This window comes from Cylas formicarius, unplaced genomic scaffold (genome assembly GCF_029955315.1).
Source record: "Cylas formicarius isolate icCylForm1 unplaced genomic scaffold, icCylForm1.1 PGA_scaffold_10__41_contigs__length_53128322, whole genome shotgun sequence".
Lineage (NCBI taxonomy): Eukaryota > Metazoa > Arthropoda > Insecta > Coleoptera > Brentidae > Cylas > Cylas formicarius.
Window position 1 is genome coordinate 40,689,533 of NW_026844214.1, and position 12,866 is coordinate 40,702,398.

The 12,866-nt window shown below is 35.8% G+C and overlaps 6 protein-coding genes across 10 annotated transcripts in view; 4 read left to right on the forward strand and 2 right to left on the reverse strand.

Annotated features, from left to right (window-relative positions):
• Nucleotides 1-640: 640 nt before the first annotated feature.
• On the reverse strand, nt 641-2,106 carry LOC132708057 (uncharacterized). The gene is made up of 3 exons (XM_060680161.1): nt 1,653-2,106; nt 1,019-1,147; nt 641-776 (listed from the first exon to the last, which is right to left on the reverse strand). The coding sequence occupies exons 1-3, from the start codon at nt 1,794-1,796 to the stop codon at nt 726-728; spliced, it is 324 nt and encodes a 107-aa protein (XP_060536144.1). The 5' UTR covers nt 1,797-2,106; the 3' UTR covers nt 641-725.
• Nucleotides 2,107-2,945: 839 nt separating this feature from the next.
• Nucleotides 2,946-5,026, forward strand: LOC132700420 (uncharacterized). The gene is made up of 7 exons (XM_060667734.1): nt 2,946-3,843; nt 3,900-4,047; nt 4,097-4,236; nt 4,292-4,426; nt 4,480-4,628; nt 4,689-4,817; nt 4,873-5,026. Exons 1-7 carry the CDS (start codon nt 3,406-3,408, stop codon nt 5,024-5,026), a joined length of 1,293 nt encoding a protein of 430 aa, XP_060523717.1. The 5' UTR covers nt 2,946-3,405.
• LOC132700434 (large ribosomal subunit protein mL66) lies at nt 5,017-5,694 on the reverse strand. The gene is made up of 3 exons (XM_060667757.1): nt 5,529-5,694; nt 5,208-5,468; nt 5,017-5,154 (listed from the first exon to the last, which is right to left on the reverse strand). Exons 1-3 carry the CDS (start codon nt 5,626-5,628, stop codon nt 5,048-5,050), a joined length of 468 nt encoding a protein of 155 aa, XP_060523740.1. The 5' UTR covers nt 5,629-5,694; the 3' UTR covers nt 5,017-5,047.
• Nucleotides 5,695-5,804: 110 nt separating this feature from the next.
• On the forward strand, nt 5,805-7,172 carry LOC132700428 (protein SYS1 homolog). The gene is made up of 3 exons (XM_060667745.1): nt 5,805-6,189; nt 6,249-6,316; nt 6,370-7,172. Exons 1-3 carry the CDS (start codon nt 6,019-6,021, stop codon nt 6,608-6,610), a joined length of 480 nt encoding a protein of 159 aa, XP_060523728.1. The 5' UTR covers nt 5,805-6,018; the 3' UTR covers nt 6,611-7,172.
• LOC132700407 (CCR4-NOT transcription complex subunit 10) lies at nt 6,995-9,874 on the forward strand. 2 transcript variants are annotated; one of them, XM_060667713.1, is made up of 10 exons: nt 6,995-7,172; nt 7,230-7,695; nt 7,748-7,885; nt 7,945-8,051; nt 8,101-8,252; nt 8,306-8,496; nt 8,727-9,172; nt 9,286-9,449; nt 9,495-9,683; nt 9,736-9,874. In XM_060667713.1, the coding sequence occupies exons 1-10, from the start codon at nt 7,096-7,098 to the stop codon at nt 9,798-9,800; spliced, it is 1,995 nt and encodes a 664-aa protein (XP_060523696.1). In that variant the 5' UTR covers nt 6,995-7,095; the 3' UTR covers nt 9,801-9,874. The 2 variants fall into 2 exon arrangements, with proteins under 2 accessions (XP_060523696.1, XP_060523703.1); XM_060667720.1 differs by having other exon boundaries at nt 9,516-9,683.
• A 1,454-nt stretch (nt 9,875-11,328) lies between these two features.
• Nucleotides 11,329-12,866, forward strand: part of LOC132696712 (protein MTSS 2) — a 78,243-nt gene continuing 76,705 nt past the window's right edge. For all 4 annotated transcript variants that reach the window (XM_060662119.1, XM_060663665.1, XM_060664423.1 and 1 more), the window contains exon 1: nt 11,329-12,309. In XM_060662119.1, coding sequence (XP_060518102.1) covers nt 12,238-12,309 — 72 coding nt within the window. In that variant the 5' untranslated portion in view covers nt 11,329-12,237. The remainder of the gene's footprint in view (nt 12,310-12,866) is intronic.

The following is a 12,866-nucleotide window of genomic DNA, read 5'->3' on the forward strand; positions in this document are numbered from 1 at the left end:
CGATTGATTTTTTTCCCCCTGATTTAGCAGGCTATTTTTTGTGCTATGTACAAATGAAAATAGTTTAAAAAATGAAATAAGTATAAATATTTGCAAGTATAAATAAAGTGCAATACGAAACAAAAAGAAAAATATGTAGTCAAACAAAACACATTATAAAGTAATTTGCAACATTAGCAATTAGTACAATTGATAGCTATAACTAAGCGGAAATCTAAATAGATAATACATCAAAAATGAATAAAATAGGCTTTACCTTATTTTGTTATTAATTTCTAAATATAATACAAGTTTTATTTTTGATCTCAATTCAACTTTTCTTGTCCAAAACAGGTTTTGCAAATCTTGAAAGTGAAATTTTAAATATGATAGTGTTAGTTACTACTATGTTTTTGTTTGTAATAGTAGGGATTTCACAATATGGTTGAAATAAACCATTTTAATACTCTTCCAATTTATGTTCAGTTCAATCAAGAGCATGTTTTTATTTATAAAGCAGTGGAAATAAAAGACAAGAAAAATATGTCTTTATTTGAGATAACAAAATGTATTTACAATAATGTTACATCATGTAGTTAAATATATAGGAATCACAGACAAAACAACACTCACTATATGAAATAATTTTATTACATTGCATTTAAATAAAAGATTTCATATTCAGAAAAAGAAATGAAGATTTAGAAACAAAAAACAAATTAATGGCTTTATTTACAAAAATTCACTTATTCAACATGACCATGGAGTGGACAGTCAACTGGGCAGTTACCATTGCTCTAGAAATGATATTATTAAAATAATTTTTTGAAACAAACAGTTTGCAATTAACAAAAATATTCATTTTGAAAAAAGATCAATATTTCCTCAAAACTATGATTTTATACCAAACAGAAAGTGGATTTTGGCAATCTAAATGACTTTGCTTGTAAATAAAGAGTGAATAAGTACACTTGATTTTCACCATTTATTTATTTCTTATTTGCCAAAATCTTTGATACCTGTGATAAAAAATACTTACATGAAAATTTCTGTGAATTCTATATATAGAATCACTTTTCCTGATCTTCATGTGAAGGTCATATTGCGCTTCTAGCCTTTCTATGCATTGCTGGCATATTGTTTTGGGTAGATTATCATATTTATCCACCTACAAATCATATTTATAAAATATCACAACATTATGTTATCTAAATAACATGAAATAAATTTTCAGATTTCTTTTTTCTGTGATCTAGCAAAGTATTTTTGTGCTGTGTACAAAAAAATAATTTTAAAAATAAATTTAGCAATATTTAAATGAAAAATGCAATATGAAACAAAAAGAAAAATATGTATTCAAACAAAACACATCAAGCAATAAAAGTAGATCGAATCAAATTATAAATAACAGAAAAATTTTTAGTAACGTTATTAAACAAGAGTTTTGGATAAATTATGGCCTTTCCCTGACTTCGAAGTTAATCACCAAATTTAGTAATTTTTAAAGATTTTCCAGTTTACTTAAAACACTGATTTATAAACAGGCATGCAATGCAAAGTAATACAATAGATTCAAATAAAAGGAGCACTGTGGGGAAGTACTTTCTAAATCAACATAAATTTACTTTTAATGTAATAATTTTGCAGTATTGACTATTGTCTGCCAAACTTACCGTTATGGGTAATAATTTTAACATTTTCCTCAATCCCAGTTTTGCAGCTTTTGCTGTATATAAATGAATAACATTTTTTTTCATTTCCGAACACAAACGACAAATGAATCCAACCATTATCGCCTTCCCATAGCTGCCCATCATGTATTTAATCTGTAGTATCTTTCGGTCATCAAAAAATATTAATACATAAAACCAATTAAATAAAAAACGATTTTAACCAAAATGGACATCTTCGATCTTAGATTTGCAAATGTTGGGCAACCCTACTACTATCATTCGCCGAGTGCACATTGAAAACTATCACTTTTTTTAATAATTACGAAGATACTAAACACACGAGAAGGCGTTAAATAATTTAATATAATCCGTTGTTGTTAAGTTCTCTCTTCTATGTACATATTTTTAAATAATTGTGTAAATACGTATATATCCTCTTTTTTTTCTTCTTTGAACTCAATCAGAAAAATAGATACTAACCAAATACTTGCTTATTTCTGGATGCAGAAAATCAACTGCAACATCGGAACACAGTCAAACTTTTAAAGGACTAATGTACTAAAACTAAGGCGATAACTAGAGGAATATATTCGGCCACATCAGTCAACTTTTGTATTTCTGCAATATTGTTTCTTCATTCAGAAAATAGTTTTTTAATCTTTAGAACTATGGTATATATATATTAAGACAAAAAAATGTTACTCTGGTCGGATATAATATTTTGCTTATTTTTTTAAGTGGAGTAGGTGTTGGGTAGCTAAGGTTTAGCTACATGGGCAGATATTCCTTTAGTTATCGCCTGTTGTACTAAAATTGCAAGAGATTGCAGTATACGCCGACATAGGTCTGCAGGCAGAATAAGCAAAAAAAGATCATTGACTGAAAATAATTGATATCATATATCGGCACTTTTTTTATACGAATAAGGTTTTGTACGTCTGTGATCAGACCGAAAAACACTAGAACCAACCAAAATTGACCTTAGAATTATGTGGTGTATGGAATGGATATAATATTGAAGCGGGAATGAGGGCTGTCTTTATGGCGGGTTTACACCAAACCGACTAATTCAGTTGCTATTTTGTTCTTGTTATCAAAAACGAAATCTCAAACTACAAAGAATTAAATGACTATTTCGACCAAACACAAAAATAATTAGCCGTTTGTTTTCTGCGATTTACACTAGAGAAACAGCTTTATTATTTAAAATATGAATAAGTTTAGTGAAAAACAAAACCGCTTCGTTTTTCTAGTGTGTGGCTTAGTTCTTGAGAACTTGTAACGCTCTACTCAAGGTGAATCACCCTGTTTGTTAGGTGTTTTTCAACAAATATTTGGAAAAACTATTGAGTACGAATTTATTTACCATATACAAAAATCAGACACTTTGTAGTATGCATCTTCGCCACGCAATTACTCTCCTTCACTCGGGATCTTGACTGAAACTAAACAATTAATACGCTAAGCCCACTACATTGCAGCAACTCTTTGAAGTAATCGACTTTACATATCTTCCAAAATGCGAAAAAAACACATTTTTTTCAACTCGCTGTGTTGGTTTATAAGTTTGGTGTAAAACCGCCATCATGTTAAACTAGACTTCTGTGACATGTCAATTAAGCGTTTTAGAAAATGACCCGGTGGTATAATTTAATTTGTTTTATATGATGAGGAAAGGAAGAGTTTTCCCCCCAAGAAACCTAACCATAACCTCAAAATTAAGATGTAGGTGAGTTGTTTATTTATAAAGGCCATGACTTTGTGCAGAATATGGGTAATGCGAAAGTTACTTCAGGCTTGGAGTTGTTCCATGTGCACTTACTCGGAATTTCCGAACACAACCGAAAATATTAAACTGAAAGCAAAAAAAGCAAGAGTTAGTAAAGCGCATGTTAAACAAGTTAACACATTTATTGAAAACAACCTCGATATTGTGCAGTACAGAGATTCAATACCTTGTAAATACTTGAACACTAAAAGTATAAAACAAACCAGATCTTTGTACCTCATCAGTCCTACAGTGGCCGAAAGCATTGGTTCACATGTTATGAAAGCAGTAAGGGTGCAAGACGAACATGTGATTGCCGAAACGAATCCTGGGTTGGGATTAATTACGAGATATTTGTTGGACCAAGATGTAAATAAGATTCACCTTTATGAATCTTGTGAGGAGTTCCAGTTGTCAATAAAGGTAGAGTGCAATATGCAATTTACATCTGAGCTGATGCAATTAATGTTTATATTTAGAGACTACATGCAGATTATTTGAACAGAATGGAATTTTACCCGAGAAATTTTTTTCACCTGAGTTTTTATTCAAGGTTGGATAAATATGACAATGGCAATAGGGTTGCGTCCTTGCTGAGACACGTGCCTGCAAAGAGATGGTTAGAGGGTAAAAAATCATACCTTCCCAATCCAGTAATCATCAAGTTTTATTGCAGGCCCTGCCATCACAGTAATTGGAACTATGCAAAATTTGAAGTTTCTACAATTCCTGATTACAGGGATAGTTATGCAAACTCATTTAGCTCTGTTTGGTAGGGTACAAATATTTGCAATAATGAGCCCCAAGGATTATAGGGTAACGGTTCAATAACTTGGTAATGGAGAAAGAAAAATGGAATTCTTTCTTACAGGCCTTAAATTCCAAAAAGTTCTTAAGCCACTGGAGCATTTTATTCAATGTGTTTATGGACTATGAGCTACTTGAGAAGTATGACCGGAGATTTTTTGTACCATGGCAAAGTGACAGGAAAAATGGAAGGACCAATGTAACTCTCATTCCGCAGGATCTGTGCTCAACCTTTTTAATTTGTGGTTTTAGAGTAATGGTTTGGAAGCGGGAGTCCTTTATTTGGTCAAGATCAATATGAAGAAAAAATTGCCTCTGAAAGGGACCGAAATGTTGCAGTTTTTCTATTTTACCAGAAGACTATTAAGATCACGACGGTTGAGAATCATACCACTAGTTGAGTAAGTTGTAATTCATCCCCTGGCCTATTCCAAAAGTTTCAAATTTCTCGTCCCTTTTAGGGACTGGATACCCAACTGCGGGTTAAACCTCATGGCTCCCAAACTAAAACATGAAGATTACTTTGATGAAATGGGCATTTTTACCCAATTCGATGAGCTAAATCCTAATCAGATTGTCTCACTCTTCAAGTAAATTATTGCAGATTATTACAGCTGAAGGTCAACTGTTTCTTTATATTTTTAGGGAAATCGCCGCTTCAGAGAGTTATGAAAAAAGCTCCTTTGTCAACCTTATAGAGCATCAATTGATGCATCGTGAGACAATTGACACAGATCTTAATAAATACCTGGAGGAAATAATTACAAATGAACTGCAAAATAAAGATGATTTGCAATAACAGTGTTATTTTATTAAAAAATTAGGTCTTGATTGTAGTTTCATCAAAGTACTTATTGAACTTTTTCCATCCAAATCTCTTTTTTGGATCTTTCTTACTAAAGGAGGGTGCTAAATTTGGCATTAATCCTAAAAAGTATACAAAAGCATAAATTGCGCCAATACTATTGATTTCTACACACCCGCTTTCTGTGCCATAGCCACTAAAGACTGAACTCTTCTTTGTTGCTTATTGCATAGACCTGTTATTCTCTTTGGCAGCATGCACCCATCAGACCTGACAAACTGACTTAGGATGAGCACGTCCGTGTGCTTGATGTTCAAACCTGAAGCACAAATTGGACATGCATTGTCGTGTTTTGATTTTAAAAGGTAAGGTTCTCTGGGCGATGGCACATATTTGCCTTCTATGGTCAATAACTGTCCATCCTGATTCTCCTGGACTAAAAAAAGGTAATTTCTCAAACTATTGGATTTCTACATTAACGAACGCATATGTATACTTTCTTTCAGTCTCAACGCGGGTGATATAGAAATCTGCCTTATTCTTGTGCGACAAATACTTTGTAGTAAGTGTTTCCCTAATAAATTAATGGTATTCATTTTAATTTCCAAATTTTGCAAATTTAAAGGTTAGCATCTACACAGACCCACTCTTCTTCTAAATAAAGGCAACAGTAACCCTACCAATTTACCAAAAATAGACCTCTTAACAAGTGTGTTAAAAAACTTATTCCTATATTTAATCAAAAAATTTAAAATGAAACTACTGAAGCAATATTTTGATTAGTTATCTCTTGTTAGCAATCTTTTAGGAGATTTAGAAAAATAGAATCTTTGAGTGACAAATTTTTTATCAGCTAATGTCTCATTCGCTGTCATTCTTAATAAGTAAGGTTATGCATGTATGTGTCTCAGAAAGGACATTTTAATTTTAAAAAATGAGTCAGTCTAACTTAGCATCGACCAAGTGAAGCGATTCCGAAAAAAGAAATGAAGAAACTAACTGGATCATTTCGGTACACTCAGTGGGACCCGTGGTTGGTCATTTCTCAAATTTTATGTGTTCAGTGTCTGCTTTATCTTAGTTTAGGACTAATACTTGCTTTGCTAGGGACTCTAGTAGGAGATTCTCGAACTCTTGATCATATCTTTGAGTACCACGTAAGGGAATACTGTGGATAACATGGGATTTATTGTAATTTGCTTTGCTTGATTTATAGGAAATTCAGGTACGAGATGCGGGAGGTAGAGTTGTCATAACAGCCTTTGTCATTAATGCGTTAGTAGGGTAAGACGTCCTCTGTTTATTATGTTTGTAATTTCAGTGCACTAATTTTGTAGGGCTGTTGTTTTGTGGTACATTGTTGAACGTACCAAACAGTGCATGGATTTCAGCTGCACCTGGCATCTTATACATCTGGTAACCTGCTGGTTCTATAATAGCCAGTTCCCAGTCACATTTTCTTGGTGGATGTTGAATGTGGCATGCGCTACGATAATGTGTGTTTGCGCCGAGTTCTTGTGCCTACGGACAGAACTTGCAGCTATCCCTCTCTCATTGGGTCCTAAAACAGACCTTTAGTGCTGCTTAACCACAATTTTGGTTGTTCTTATTCTTAGTTGTGCGAAACAACTTGAAAGTGTTTTCCGAATGAGTCTGTGATAGAATTCATATTGTTTTTTGCCAGAATGGCAACAAAATAAATAACAATTTGAACACTGCTGGTTGTATTTGCGAGAATTTTATTTATCAATTTGTAGTTTTGTTAATTCTAGAAATCTATGTAATTTAATAAAAAAGTAATTGAATAAGTTATTAAACCATAGAATATATTTTATTTTAGTTTGCAAAGCTCCAAACAAAACTCGAGTAGAAGATGGGAGTAGATAAGAGTATTGTGCTTTGCAATTTAAAATATACATTGTTAATTCAACTAGGTTGCACTTTTGAAATTTTTAATTGATCCTAACCTCCATCCTTATTGAAAGAAGAAGACTTTATGGTTAGGTTTTAAGTTTGACGCAAAAATTTAAAAATAAAGAAGTAAAGATACAGCAAGGGCAAAAATGGATGATAAGGAGCAAGAAAAAATCTCTGATTATGAAAAGGACCTAGGCGAACACGCCCTTGCTGAGTTTAAAAAGTACAAGCCTTTAACCTAAAATTAAAAAATAGTGATTGTACCCTGACCTAATTGCAGAAAAAACTACGCGGGCTGCTTGCAGATCATCAATAAATTGGAAAACAGTCGGCCAAACGATTTTAAAGTATTGCATAACAAAATCGTGATTGAATATTATAAAACCGATTTAAAGAAGTCAGAAACTTTCCAAAAGAGTCTTACTGCCCTGTGCAATCATTTCAAAATTAAAGTCGATAAATTGGAGGAAATTGATTATTGCATCGCGCAGTTTAATCAGGCATTGCTGTTGTACCACCAGCGGCATTTTACCCTTGCCCAGCGAATAATAGATCGCGTTTATAAATTTATCGAGCCAATTGAAGAGAATCTGGCCAAGCAGGTGAGTTTACTGGCGATCGAGCTGCAGCTGAGTTTAAGGCAACCTGATAAGGCATTAACACTGATCAATTATTTGGAGAATAATTTAATGTATGGTGGCAGTATACCACTGAAAGGTCTCGATAAGTCTGGTAGAGATAAAAAGGTTGGGGTTATGACTTAAGACTTCGGATCACGATTTAGATGTGGTTTTCTAGATTCAGTTGCCCCCGCCGAAACCCATACCGGAAGAGTTTCAAAAAAAGTTGTCGAAGTATAAAGTTAGGTGCTACTTAATGAACCATTCCTTTAATATTTTAGCTAAAGAGGTGCCCTTATTACTGAAAGAAAAAGATGTAAGTTGATGAAAATGCGAATATACATAGTTTTTCTCTTGTTTTTTGCCGCTTTCCAGAACATAGATGCACTTTTTTTGTCCGCAAACTTGGAGTACTTAAAGGGCAACTTTAAAGAGTCTCTTAAAATTTTATCTTTGATCCCCGAAGACAGTTTGAGTTACAAGTAAGTATTTGCTTAACATAGAACAGTCGATATGGAAAAATATCCGTAGTGAAAGCGGTGAATCATCGAAAATCATGTTGAGCAATAACGTGGGTCTCTTGCACCACGCGATGGGCAAACCCAACCTGGCCTGTCATTATTTCCAGACGGCGCTCAAAGACGATACCAAACTGGCGCAGAATTTAACGAAAAAGGACGAAAGTGAGTCTTTTTCATCGAACAGCAAATTTTCTTAATTAGCTTCAAAAAAACAGACGGCGAACATCTCTACACCTCCGGCGGCTATAAGTACCACGAATTGATGTACAATTTGGGTTTGGCGCTGCTTTATGCGGACAGGCCCGCTCACGCGTTCGACTGTTTCATCGTGTGCGTTAGACGGTATCACAGAAATTCACGGTTATGGCTCAGGATCGCCGAGTGCTGCATCGCCGTACATAAAGGGGTAGTTAACTTTAGCACAGAGTTAATTGATATTTTTCGATCTCGACTCTAGAAAATTTAACATTCGAATGTCATTAACGGTCCAGATAGTAAACTAACATTTTGTTTATTTCAGTAAGTGAGTTTAAATACATATCACCTTGTATACATAGCATCGAGAACTATAAAGTGATACTTGTAGCCTGTAAATATGACGGCAGGCTCAAAAATATATGCTCTGGTTTCTTGCAGTCCAACGAAGTCGATTTCGACATCCAAAAGAGGCAGAAGGAACTGATCGTCAAGGTGGCGGGATCGAAAGACAAGCAGAAAGCAATACTCACCACCAATTTGTCCAAAGACAAAAAATACAGCTCCGAGACCCAGTCTTACGCGGTGCCCGTGCCTTCCTTGGAGTTTGCGTCGCTGTGTTTGCGTAATGCCTATCTCCTGATACCTTCGGACAAAAAAACGCCTCCCGTACCACTGTTTCTCATGCCAGGGGTTTTGCCGCCCGCTCCACCTCCCAATCCAAGCCTGTCTCCTTCCAACCCCTCGTCGATCCTCGGAATAGCTAATTTAAAGAACTCCATTTTGGCCGCTAGCGCTTATGTGTCTTTGTGCTTGGGCGATTATGTCATGGGGCTGAATTACTCGAACGAATTGTCTTCACAACCTCAAGTCTCCGGCATACACAGGTATCAAAAAATTGCACTATTCCAAAGGGCGAGCCGAAGTTGGTTTAGTTTTGGTTTGAAGTTTATTGTTAATTTTGTCTCCCATAGATTTAGGAACCCAGACTATTTTTTAGATTATTGGCTCGTTTGTATGCGGCTGAATGTCTGGTTCTTCTTGACAAAATACCCGAGGCCTTGGAGCACCTGAGACCCGACAATGTGCAGGATTTATCATTTGATTTTCAGGCCTCAGACAACAAAAACGAAGAGTGTCAGCTTAAGACCAATCCGCCGCCTAGTAAGTATCATATTTCTTTTATATTGGAATGATAATTTTTTTTAGGTTGGTTTCCTAAAACGTTAGCTAGCGCTCACGCTACGATGGAGTATAATCTGGCGGTCGCAAAGACCATTAGGGGCCAATTGGATCAGGCCGCCACGCTGTTGACGCAGATATGGCAGCGAAAGGGGCCCGAATGTCAAGTACCCGCGCACATAGTCATGCTGGTTATATATATTGAACTGAAGTTGGGTAAGGAGAACTGAGAAGGAAAGAGTAGGGAACGAATAGTCTGTCATTTTAGGCCACGCGGAGATCGCGAGGAATCTGCTGAGACAGCATTCGTTTCAATATCGCATTACCTCGTGATGACTTAATTAGAATAAATACTAAACCTGGTATTTTTATTTTAAACCTCCATGCCTACCTCTTGTTAAAAGTTTAGCGAAATATCGAGCAAATCCCAAATAAATGATAGGATTGCTTCTCCGTTACTTTTTTACGCATCCGTTCCTGTACTCATAATTTTATTGTTTTAATCATTAAACATTGAAAGTACAGGGTGTCCCACCGGAAACTTTGATCTGTTATGGAACAACCATAAATAGCAAAAATTGGACTTTTGTTGTGTTGTGGGTGGCAATACGGCTTATATATTATTGCTTGTATTGTTTATTGCTTATTGATGTATATCCTATACCTAAAATTCACCATTTTATGAATATCTGTACATTTTTCTCATACGGAATCATTTAAATTTTACTGCATTAACTTATGTGCCTTGGGTGGTGAGGAAATTTGGGCATCACCACAACTCGGTAAGCGCGGCCGATTACGCGCTTCACCGTGATTTCGAGTAAAGCATGCGTCTAGGGCGCTGGCGGGCACAGCTGGCCAGGTAAGCTCAAGAATTTTACGTTTGTTTAGGAAAATTCATAAAAATTCGAAGAAATAATAAAATAAAAACTAAACAAGAATATTGTAGAAAATCCCCAGAACTTTGGGTTCGGTTAAAGCGGAAGCGAAAAAAAGTTAATCATGGCAAATTAAACGTTCTAATGATAAAAAAGGATGCAATTTTAAAAAACTTAATTTTTAATAATTGTTCAAATTGACGCCCTGAACTTTAAGACATTTTTCTTATTGAATTGGAATTTAAATTTTCGAACTCATCCCTAACTCAGTCTTGCATTCTTGTAATTATACACGAGATTTTTTTAGAGGACACCAAATTAAAAAAAAAAGCACTGGCAAGTCATGGTTACTGACAATATTTTCTTTTTACTGCTTTCCCCTAAAATACACAATTTTACACCGATTGAGCGTGAGGAAATTGTCATTTTACATCGTTAGTTTCGTTACCTACGGCTGAGAATGTTTTCGGAAAACTACCCATGGTCAGGTCATACGTCACGTCAAATGTATATTCGGAATATATACAACATTCAAAGTAGTCGAATTTTCAATTCTAAATTAGATAGGATTATAAAATTGGGTGGTTTGGACTTTCGCCAGGTTTTTCAATATTATTTTAATTGTTATTTGTTTTAACATACGGTATTAATAATAATCGTAAGTTGTAATTGTATGTTGTAATTGCAATACAGTACAAGATACATATATTATTCGGTCTGCAAATGTCATTTTTGACATACAATCTTTAACAGTTCAGAAACAGTGAAATTTAGTTATAGGATTTTTATACATGAAAATAGGTTTTAAATTGTTGTGTTTAAAATAAGAAAGTCGACATCCACTTTCGGCCATGGTCACCGCCAACTTTATTTTAATTCCAAGTTTTTGCTTTTTATAGCTTTCCCATAACAAATTGACAAAGTTCCCGGTGGGACATGCCATATGTACTGCTAGGTGCTTCAAATTAAAACGATACCCTGGTTAATTCCTTTACTCGCGACCAATTTTAAACTACTTACAGAGACAACTAATGCTTACCTCCCACATTTCCGTTACTAAACGGCATATTCTAAAACTTGATTAGTTTTGCATATTTTTATTTGCACAGTTCATTTCAAGCATAAAAAATTATAAAAGTTCAACTTATCACCAACACAATAAAAATAACGGAACCACAGCAGGGATCCGCGGATGTGGTTAGTTAAAGGCCGTCTAACAATTTGATACCGCTCTTCACTAATAGATAGCGTCTGAGCTCACGATATAACCGCGTATTCTTCCTCTTCGCGGCAGTGCCTGAACGATCGGTTTTTTCCTAGGCCAAAAAGAGACGACGCGAGAGTGAACTTTTTGTGACTCTTCCGAAACCGCGCAAGAATCAATTTAGTTGAACTGCGCTTGTCCGTCGCCCTCGTTCTATATGAAGCGGACGGAGAGGGAACGACCCCGCGCGGCGTGACGCAATCGAACGCGACTCTCATTTCCGCACATGCCCGTGACGTTCCCCGGTGTGTCACAAAAACTCAATCGTGGGAGGGGATGATTCCCGAGTTGACGGAAAGAAAACATTGCCGTGTGCTGTGTAATGGTAGTCCGGCGATCGTTTAGTAACTTTTTTGGTGTTTCTTCGCGTCGGAAACCCGTATGCACAAAACCCCGTCCTGATGAATGAACGCAGCGACGAAGCATCTTCCTTTGCACGCTGCTGTTAAGTTTTTCTCAACGCGGCAACGGTTTCTTTGTGCCAGTTTATTAAAATCCATCTAGGATGCGTTAGTTCGCTATGTCGGCCGAATCGACTCACCTTTTCGCCTGATTGTTTCCCGGGTGAATGTTCGACAGTTCGATTTCGTGTGTGCGCGTCGTGTGAGGGATTATTACGGCCATAATCATGGAAACTCACATCGACAAGGAATCGGGGGCCTTGGGCGGTTTGTTCCAGCAGATCATCATGGACATGAAGGCAAGTTACGGTCCTTTTCTTTTTTATAAATACGTGTCCCCGAACCCACTGGTATTGACACTATTTTTAATATATTTGAATGGTAAGCGTGTAAATAACAGTGCGTGGGTATGATGTCCTTAAGGTTAATGTTTTTATAAACACGCTATTCTACGGACGGAATCTCGAGTGCGTTGATGTTAAACAGATGTCTCGGTGGCATGGCGGCGGAAGTAATTATTTCTGATATATTGCGTTGGCATATTTTTCGCTTGTTAAATAACAAACCCGGCGGCCGAACCGGTTAGGCAATTTTGGCTGTGTTTTTTAAACTTATTAATTATTAAACATTTAAACATTTTGATTTAGTTTGCGTTTATGTGCAACTAGAAATTAAAGAAAGTTTTCGCTAATTCAGGTCAAAAACTACGGCAGATAAGAATTAGTGTCAATAGCATGATAAAATGCGCACAGTGGCTCTGAGTGATAAGCCGCAGATATGAAACATTTTAATGTGTCATCCGTTGATAAAAACACGAAACATGCATGCTGGCATTGACGTTTTGCTTTACTTCCGA

What these genes read in the sequence shown, in the direction of transcription:
- LOC132700407 (XM_060667713.1), top strand. Translation starts at nt 7,096, where the DNA reads ATGGATGATAAGGAGCAAGAAAAAATCTCTGATTATGAAAAGGACCTA. An exon ending in CAAGTCTCCGGCATACACAG is followed by an intron (nt 9,173 to 9,285) that starts GTATCAAAAAAT and finishes ACTATTTTTTAG; the next exon opens with ATTATTGGCTCGTTTGTATG. An exon ending in TAAGACCAATCCGCCGCCTA is followed by an intron (nt 9,450 to 9,494) that starts GTAAGTATCATA and finishes AATTTTTTTTAG; the next exon opens with GTTGGTTTCCTAAAACGTTA.
- LOC132708057 (XM_060680161.1), bottom strand. Translation starts at nt 1,796, where the DNA reads ATGATGGGCAGCTATGGGAAGGCGATAATGGTTGGATTCATTTGTCGT. An exon ending in TAAAATTATTACCCATAACG is followed by an intron (nt 1,148 to 1,652) that starts GTAAGTTTGGCA and finishes TATGATTTGTAG; the next exon opens with GTGGATAAATATGATAATCT. An exon ending in GAATTCACAGAAATTTTCAT is followed by an intron (nt 777 to 1,018) that starts GTAAGTATTTTT and finishes TATCATTTCTAG; the next exon opens with AGCAATGGTAACTGCCCAGT.
- LOC132700434 (XM_060667757.1), bottom strand. Translation starts at nt 5,628, where the DNA reads ATGAATACCATTAATTTATTAGGGAAACACTTACTACAAAGTATTTGT. An exon ending in CGCGTTGAGACTGAAAGAAA is followed by an intron (nt 5,469 to 5,528) that starts GTATACATATGC and finishes ACCTTTTTTTAG; the next exon opens with TCCAGGAGAATCAGGATGGA. An exon ending in GGCTATGGCACAGAAAGCGG is followed by an intron (nt 5,155 to 5,207) that starts GTGTGTAGAAAT and finishes TATACTTTTTAG; the next exon opens with GATTAATGCCAAATTTAGCA.
- LOC132700420 (XM_060667734.1), top strand. Translation starts at nt 3,406, where the DNA reads ATGACTTTGTGCAGAATATGGGTAATGCGAAAGTTACTTCAGGCTTGG. An exon ending in AGTTCCAGTTGTCAATAAAG is followed by an intron (nt 3,844 to 3,899) that starts GTAGAGTGCAAT and finishes GTTTATATTTAG; the next exon opens with AGACTACATGCAGATTATTT. An exon ending in CAGATTGTCTCACTCTTCAA is followed by an intron (nt 4,818 to 4,872) that starts GTAAATTATTGC and finishes TTATATTTTTAG; the next exon opens with GGAAATCGCCGCTTCAGAGA.
- LOC132700428 (XM_060667745.1), top strand. Translation starts at nt 6,019, where the DNA reads ATGAAGAAACTAACTGGATCATTTCGGTACACTCAGTGGGACCCGTGG. An exon ending in ATCATATCTTTGAGTACCAC is followed by an intron (nt 6,190 to 6,248) that starts GTAAGGGAATAC and finishes CTTGATTTATAG; the next exon opens with GAAATTCAGGTACGAGATGC. An exon ending in GTCATTAATGCGTTAGTAGG is followed by an intron (nt 6,317 to 6,369) that starts GTAAGACGTCCT and finishes CTAATTTTGTAG; the next exon opens with GGCTGTTGTTTTGTGGTACA.